The 8,606-nt window shown below is 47.4% G+C and overlaps 1 protein-coding gene across 1 annotated transcript in view; it reads left to right on the top strand.

Moving 5' to 3' along the window:
* LOC118746514 (protein KIAA0100-like) overlaps nucleotides 1-8,606 on the top strand; it is a 14,785-nt gene that overhangs the window by 535 nt on the left and 5,644 nt on the right. Inside the window, exons 3-4 of the mRNA XM_036480361.1 lie at nucleotides 36-365; nucleotides 438-880. Coding sequence (XP_036336254.1) covers nucleotides 36-365; nucleotides 438-880 — 773 coding nt within the window. The remainder of the gene's footprint in view (nucleotides 1-35; nucleotides 366-437; nucleotides 881-8,606) is intronic.

Raw genomic sequence — 8,606 nt, 5'->3', positions numbered from 1 at the left:
CTAGCAAGTGTGGGGGATGCCTTCAAAATAGTGAGATTCTACTTTTTTAAGCGTGGCGAAAGTTTCATATGGTCGAGAGGCGCTCATACAAACCGCAAACAGCCAAGAGGAAGAGGCAAAAGCTAAAAATACAACGCCCACGCATAAACTGGTCGTTTACGACCTTAAGGGCGCATGGACCAAAAATAATCGCGACGTTGCGTTTGCGCTCTTTGATTCTTTCATGAAATCACAGAAGCTAAAGAACAATTTGTCGACGGAAGCTGTAAAAAGCTATCGCAAAGAGACCAATTCCAATGTTATGAAAAACAAACGCAGCGATAGTACAATAACTCTCACAAATAACCAAACCGAAGTACTACCAAGTGAGTACATTCAAAATTTTATGTATTCTGATAGTTGATTTGCAAGCAACTAATTACATCGATGTTTTTCAGTCACAAGTACCAACAGTGCAATGAAGAAGGTGCAACCGGCCAGCCATGCTACAGCGATGTTGCAGCAATTAATAGCTGAAGCTGATCACAAATTCAATGTTTATAGCGATGATCAAAGTACACAGTCGCGGGAATTGCAGCTACAGGGTTTGCAGGCCTGCTCAGCTCAGGATGTGATCCACGAAAATTGGTCAATATCACTGGTCAATTCTCAAGTGCTGCTTAAGGGATGCGAGACGTCTGGCTACGTAATCATTAGTGCCGCCAAAGCGGAGATTTTGCAACGCGTTCACCGCCCAGTCTGGCGCGATAGGTCACTTGTGTCCAAAACGACTTGGAAGGGCCTGCTCGAATGTATGCAGTATTATGCCACAGTTAGCGCTGGAGAAGATGACTCCCTACTTGAAAAGGAGATCATGTGGCTCACTGTGGACAACATTCAGGTATTCTACTCAAAAATATACTTTAAATCAGGGCTCCAAAGTTTACAGTCGTGAACGAGCAACTCGCCACGTAAAAATGCATATTTCGGATTATAACAGTCGTGAACGTACTGCTCGTCTTGTAATTCGGTATACGAGACGACCAGCACGTTCACGACTGTTATAATCCGAAATATGAATTTTTACGTGACGAGTTGCTTGTTGTTGTTGTTGTTGTAGCGGCTACTAAGCCCCGCTCGGATCGGTTCAGTCAATGTTGGCGTCCGTTTCAGCTAAGGGGAGGCCCAGGAAGTGCGCGACTCCGAAAAGGTCTGTCCATAAGGACAGGGGCGTCAGCTGGGTGGGGTTCTCAGGACATGTGAAGAGGTGCCGAGAGTCATGTGGCATCTCTCAACATGCCGGGCATTGGTTGGGCACATCCTCATTAATTCTGCTCAGGTATGAGTTTAGCCTGCTGTAATAGCCAGAGCGAAGTTGGGCTATTGTAGTGCGGGGCTCCCGAGGCAGACAAAGTTGTGTCCCGTTCACGTCAGGTGGTTGTGTGTCTGGACGGCATTCACAGGGCGGGAGTCTACTTAACTTGAGACCGATTCCCTGTGAATGCCGCTCAGGGCCTGTCGATAAGCTGACGGGTTCTGAGGTTGTTTAATGAACCTCTGGACATCGTCCGTCAGTTCGTAGAGATGCCTCCTGACGTGCCTTGGCGAGGGCTCTTCTGCAAGCAGCTGTTTTTTAGGATGACCAGGTCTGTGGCTCCCCACAAGAAACTGCTGGCAGAGCATTGTGATATGCTCCTTGACCGATAGCATCTGGGCCTCGTCGTGTAGGTCGTTTTGGGGCGTCATCGGGAGGCATCCGGTCGCTGTCCGAAGTGCCGTATTCTGGCAGGTCTGTAGCTTTATCCACTGCGTCCTGCTAGTCACACGTGACCACACGGTCGCTGCATAGTTTAGAGCCGGCCAGCCAATCGCCATGTATGTTGCCAGCAACGTTTCTTTGTCTTTGCCCCAAGTTCTGCCGGCCAACGACTTGAGTACATTGTTGCGGCTCTGTGCGGAGAGCAGACTGTCGAAGGTAACTCCGAGGATTTTGGGGTTATTCACCGTCGATATTGTCGTGAATACTCTGTTGCAGTCTGACCTCCTTCGTCCAGGTGGTGAATAGGGTTGCCAAGGATTTCGCAGAGGATAGGGGAAGGCTCCTTGCAGTGAAGAAGCGAGATAACCGTTTACTTTCGACCACAAATCATCAATTCCATTCCCAGACGCATAATCAAGCAATAGTCAGCATAGGAGACAACATTGACTCCCTCTGGTGGTTGAGGGAGCCTTGAAATATAATAATTAAACAATAGGGGGTGTAGTACACCACCCTATGGTACCACCTGTTTAATTTTTCTTGGTTTGCTGGTTTTGTCCCTAAATATTACTGACGAGTGTCGACCACTCAGATAATTCGCCGACCACCGTTTGAGTCCCTGTGGGAGTGAGGAGGTCTCTATGTCTTCTAGAAGCGTTGAATGACTGACAGGGTCGAACAGTTGGACAGGTCCAATGCTACTAAAATATTTCTCTCACAGGGGCGGTTTCGGATGAGGCCGCGAGTCATCTGGGTGTTTATGGCGTAACTGCTGCTGTTACTTCGCTGGGGTCAGGTGGTTCGTGAAATACGGGAGTAGCGAGGCCTCTAGTGTCTTGGCTAACAGGGAAAGATGGGTTATCGGACGATAAGACTCTCGTTTGTTGGCTGGTTTCCCCGGTTTGAGCAGTGGGACCACTCTCCCCATCTTCCAGATGTCCAAATTGAGGACCTCCGTTATGTACGCTACTCCCGCAGGATCCAATTTTTTCAGCATCAACATGCATATTCCGCCGGGTCCAATGGCTTTGGAGGCTTTTGCTTTCCCGATGGCTAACCTTACCTCACCGCTGGTTAAAACATGAGGCGCACTAGGTTTTGGCAGTTTGTGCAGCCTTCTGGTCACTCGACGTTTGGCTTTAAATGCTGTAGGATGCCGAATGAACTGGCGGCTAAAATAGCTCACGCATTGCTCTGGATTCGACGAAGTGTGGTCATCAAAGTATATTTCAACTCTGCCGTCACGTTTCGCCGGGTGGGACAATGACCTCATGCTTGACCAAAGCTTACTCACACCAGAGCGAAGTTGTAGGTCTTCAGATGCTCTTCCCATTTCTTCCGCTTATGTACGTTCCCAAGTTGCCGAATCTCCGAGTTGAGATCCCTGATACGGCGATTTCCGGGATCGGCCTGACTAAGGCTGTCGCGCTCATCGGCTAGAACGGCCGCTTCAGTAGGAAAGTTCGGAAGTGGATCCATGATACATCCTGCTGGGATGAAGCGAGCTGCACCAGCAGTGACAACCCTGCGGAACTTACGTTCACCTACGTGAACGTCGGTTGGTGGTCGGCAGTGCAGTGAAGTCGTTTTCAGAAACATTCGCGAAGCCTTTCCAGTCAGATTTGGAAAAGTTGATATAGGTCCGGTGATCCGCGGAAGCAAAATCGGCAGATTTATCAATCGAGATGACTATGGGCAGATAGTCTGATGCTAGGGTCAGCATAGGTCGCCATGATACGCTGTTTATCAGACAGGCGCTGACAATTGTTAAATCTGGCGAGCTGCTGCAGCTGCCCATAATCTAAGTGGGTGCGTCGTTGTTCATTGTGCAGAATGTCGAATCGTCTATATGCTCTGCCAGATATATTCCCCTACGATCATTGGACAGGCCTGAGTGCCAAAGATCGTGGTGCGCGTTAAAGTTGCCATCTACCATACGGTTTTCACTTCTGAGTAGCGCAGCTATTTCAGGGTGATATCCAGCCGGGAAGCTGGTGGCAGGTGGTATATATACGTTAAATATTTAGAGCTCAACATCGCCTGACCGGATAACAATACCCTGACATTCTAGGTCACTCGTCCAATCCCGCGTGCTGCGAAGTCCTGAGCATGCCTTAAAGTGGCACCAGCCAAGACAGGAGTTGCACTTAACTGATGTTACGGTATATTCCGGACTGACAAACCGAGCAGATCGTCCGAGGGACTAGGAGTTGCCGGCGGCGGTGTGTGGCTGCTGTGGTGTTTGTTTGTGTGTCTATTGTTGTGTTGTGTTGGGGGGTGTGGGTGTGTTGGTTCTGTGCTGCGAGGGCGGGGGGCGGTTTGCCGTGGAGGCGGTCCGATTCGCACAGCATGGGGCCACGAACGTTGTGGTCCATTGCCGGTGCGACGTAGGCCCGAGCAGGTACGGAGATGACTCCACCCGTCACAGGCATTGCACCTGACCGAGGTGGAGTTTGTATGCAGTCGTCTCTGGTATACACAGCAGGTGTAGATTTCTAGCCCTAGGTTGGACTCTATGCCAGCCCTGAGCAGAAGGGTACGGAGCAGATGTAGCCCTAGTATCGAGCAACGTTTGATGTATTTCGCCGGTCTAAATGGGGTTAGATCGCCGAAACAACCCGACTCATTCCGGTACGTAGAACCGGCTGTCGTGGGAATATGACGAGTTGCTCGTTCACGCCTGTTACGATTAGAATTTGAAAAACTGTCAGCACAGTAGCAATAATACTATTTTTTTTGCTTTTGATTCGCTCTGAAATTTCTGATTCTTTTCCAAACTGCTTTGCTTTTGTATTTCGTTTTTTTATCAACAGTTTATTGACAATTATTTATTGCTTTCGATTTGCTGTGATAGTGCTTTTGCTGTGATCTGCTTGGCTGTGCTGTGCACATGAAGCTTTGTAGCATGGTGTATTATCTATTTGCATTATCATTTCCACGACAGCCAGTTCTACCTACCGGAATGATTCGGATTTTACCCAATTTAGCGTTGTTCGTCCACAGGGCAACATCTCATCCGTATTATTCATCTGCTCAGGGCTGACATGGAGTCAAACCCAGAGCCAGAAATCTACACCTGCTGCGTATGCCAGAGACGATTGCATCCAAACTCCACCTCGGTCAGGTGCAACAACACCTGCAACGTGTCAGGTGCAACATAACACAACCATAGGAACACCCACTGGCACTACCGCACTCCTAAAATCTGCTCGGTGTGTCGGTCCAGAATATACCGCAATGTGACATCAGTCAACTGCACTTCTTGCCTTGGCTTGTGCCACTTTAGGGCATGTTCAGGACTGAGTACCACGCGAGCTTGTACGAGTAACCATGTTGTGTGACCATGTTGTGCTGCTCAGTCGCAAACTTCCCCCGCGACACCGCTCACTACCACCACAGGGCAGCACCCCCTTCAGCATCACAAATAGTACGTGGCCGGCAGGCAACACAACTCCCTCACACCCCGCATTGCAATCAGCCTCCCATGGCACACAAAGATCCTACAATTTAACTGCGGCGGACTTCAAAGCTAGATCGAGGAGTTGCACAGCAATTCAATACTGTTGAATTGCGCCGGATACAATGTGCACCGCCGAGGTCGCGAGCGAGATAATGGTTGTGGCCCAGTGTTCATCACGCATCACACCGTGCAGTATCGTCTCATCGAAGCAGACATCGGCCGCAGGGATACCATCCTAGAATGTCAGGGTATTGCTACCCGGCCAGGCGATGCCGAGCTCGAGATATTTAATGTTTATATACTCCCAGTCTCTAGCTGCCCGGCAGGATATCACCCTGAAATAGGTGCGCTCCTCAGAGGTGAAAACAGTATGGTAGTCGGTGACTTTAACGTGCACCTTAGGCACTCAAACCTGTCGAATGATCGTAGGGGAATACACTTTTCTGAGCAGATAGACGACTTGACATTGTGCACAATGACCGACGACGCACCCACCAGAATTATGGGCAGCTGCAGTAGCTGGGCTGACATAACAATTGTAAGTACTGTTGTGATAAATATCATAACATGGCGACCTATGCCGCCTCTAGCATAAGACCATCTGTCCATAGTCATCAGGATTGATAAACTGGCGACCTTGCTTCTGCGGTACACCGAGCATTAATCAACATTTCCAAAGCTGACCGGAACGGCTTCGCGCAAGTTACTGAAAGCACCTTCTCTGCCCTTCTCGGACCAATCGACGTTCACGTAGGTGAGCGTAAGTTCCGCGGGGTTTTCACTGCTGCTGCAGCCCGCTCCATTCCAGCTGCATGTATTTCGGACGCCCGTCCGAATTTTTCTGCGGATACGGCTGTCCTAGCTGATGACCGCGACATCCTTCGTCCGGACGATCGACGAAATTCCCGCATTAGGGATGTCAATACAGAGACTCGGAAACTTGTGAACGTGCACAAACGGAATAGCGGAAAGAGCGTCTGAAGACCTGTAATTTTACCTCTGGTGTGAGCAAGCTTTAGTCAACCGTGAGGACATTGTCCAACCCGAAGATGCACGACGAAAGATCGAAATCTCTTTCGACGACCACGCTTCGTCGGACCCAGAGCGATGCGCCAGCTACTTTCGCCGACAGTTTACGCTGCATCCTCTGGCGGACAAAGCCATACGTCGAGTGATCAGAAGGCTGCACAAACTGCTAATTTCATGTTGATGCTGAAAAATTGGGGTCCTGCGGGAGTAGACTACCTTACCTAGGTCCTTAGTATGTCTATGGACACTCCCATCATTCCAGACATTTGAAAAATGGGGACAGTCCCTTCTACTCCCGCATTATACAAACCACCTGATCCCATCGAAGCAACAGCATGGGTTCAATAATAATAATAATAATAATAATAGATTGGCGCTTACACATATGTAAGTCTTTGGCCGAGCTTCTCCTCCGATTTGTGGCGTGCGCTTTGATGTTGTCACACAGAGCGGAGGGACCTACAGTTTTACGCCGACTCCGAACTGCGATTGTATTTTTATGGAAAGCTGTTTTTCATGGCAGAAATACACTCGGAGGTTTGCCATTGCCTGCCGAGGGACGACCGCTGTTAAGAAAAAACCCTTTTTCTATATTTTTTGCGATGTTGCTTTGACCAGGGTTTGAACCCAGGCGTTGTGGAGTGGAATCGCGCACTGCTTACCGCTACACCACAGGGGCTGGGTTCCATAAACACCCAGATAACTCGTGGCCTTAACCGAAACCGCCCCTGTGAGAGAACAGCTCCAATAACATTGGATCTGTCAAATACGTTATTAGGCGAATTATCTGAGTGGTCGACATTTTTTAGAGACAAAAAAGCAAACACAGAAAAAATAAACACGGGGTACCACAGGGTGCTGTCTATCCCCGCTATTGTTTAATTACTACATATATCTCAATAATTTCATTGTGCGAAACGTCGAATCAAAATGTCACGCAGAACAAAAATTGGAAATTAATTTTTTGAACTTGGATCATCACTTACTTAAAAAATTTCAAGTTGTATACAGTCCCGTCTGCTCAGTGAGAGCAAAAAACTAGATAGACCTTCTGAGATTGAAGTTAACATGAGTTCGCCCACCTGCAGCCCCTCGATGGCCGAAGGTGGGAGTGCTATAAATAGTTGCGGACGGAGGAACACCTAGTCTGAGCCAGTTTTGGCGAAATGGTCAGATGTCTCATTACCAGGTACTCCCGAGTGGCCTGGCACCCAGAGTAAAAGAAGCTGGCTATGTTTTCCAACATAATTTAGTGGAGACTTGCACTGCCTAACTAGTTTGGAAGTAGTTAGAGGGCTGGCCAATGTCTACCGGGCTCAGCGCTGGTATCAACCAACATTCAGCCTCAGGGAACTCAAAATTATAGGACCAAAAGGTAATGGTGGTGTACTGTCCTGTGGCTTTGAAAAGACACAAGTGCTCAGATCTCACCCTACTCAGTGTTATACCAACATCCGTTTCTTTTTAGTCTGCAGGTGGCCTTTAAGGCTTGCCCACGTATGAGCAGTGCATTAAGAGCAGCGCCAGGTGTTGTAGAGAAAGCTCCCGTACAGCATACAGCAATAGTTCTTTGAAGTTTGGCAAGCAGACTTCCCACGCTATTGATTGAGAGTCTGCTCCCTGACGCATAGCTGATCATGGATCTGATCATAGAGGTATAAATCCAGAGGATTCCACTTGGTGACAGACCCTACCTTTTGCTGGTTTCCCAGCTTCTTCCTAAATCACGACCAGTCCGTTTTTTTAAGTTTCGCATTGGGGCAGAGCAAATAGTGTACTCGCCAAGTTGAAACTCGATGTATTTGTGGTCCGAGAGCGAATCTTCACTCAGGACTCTCCAGTTTAGCCACCCTAATCGAGAGTTAGATAGGGTCAGATCAATAATTTGAAATTACTTGGATGATGAATATAAATTTATTTGTTATTGAAATTACTTGAATGAATAATAAAAATGTATCCTTATTCGCAAATATTTAAAAGATGAACAAAAATGTATTCGTTATTTGATGATGAATAAAAATTCATTCTTCAGTCGAAACTACTTGAATGATAAATACAAATTTATTCGTTGTTTGAAATTTCTTGACTGATGAATTGAAATTTATTCTTACATACCCGAGCTGTGTAACTATGATATAATTTCACAGTTTCTTCAATTCATGAAATATTTACAAGTAAAATTTCATTATTTTACTTTTTTTGTAGTGGGGTTTATACAAACAGTGTTCGCCCAATGGTTGAAATTCAACCACTAAAATTAAGGGGAGTTGAGGTAGGATGAACTAAAATGAATTGAGGTGAACTGTGTTGAAAAACATAACATAACACAAAAAACACAACACAACACAACACAACACAACACAACACAACACAACACAA

Source organism: Rhagoletis pomonella, unplaced genomic scaffold (assembly GCF_013731165.1).
Source record: "Rhagoletis pomonella isolate Grant_MI unplaced genomic scaffold, Rhpom_1.0 Rhpom_scaffold_00010, whole genome shotgun sequence".
Taxonomy (NCBI): Eukaryota; Metazoa; Arthropoda; class Insecta; order Diptera; family Tephritidae; genus Rhagoletis; species Rhagoletis pomonella.
Note: the sequence above shows the minus strand (reverse complement) of the source record. Positions and strands in the feature narration are given on the sequence as shown.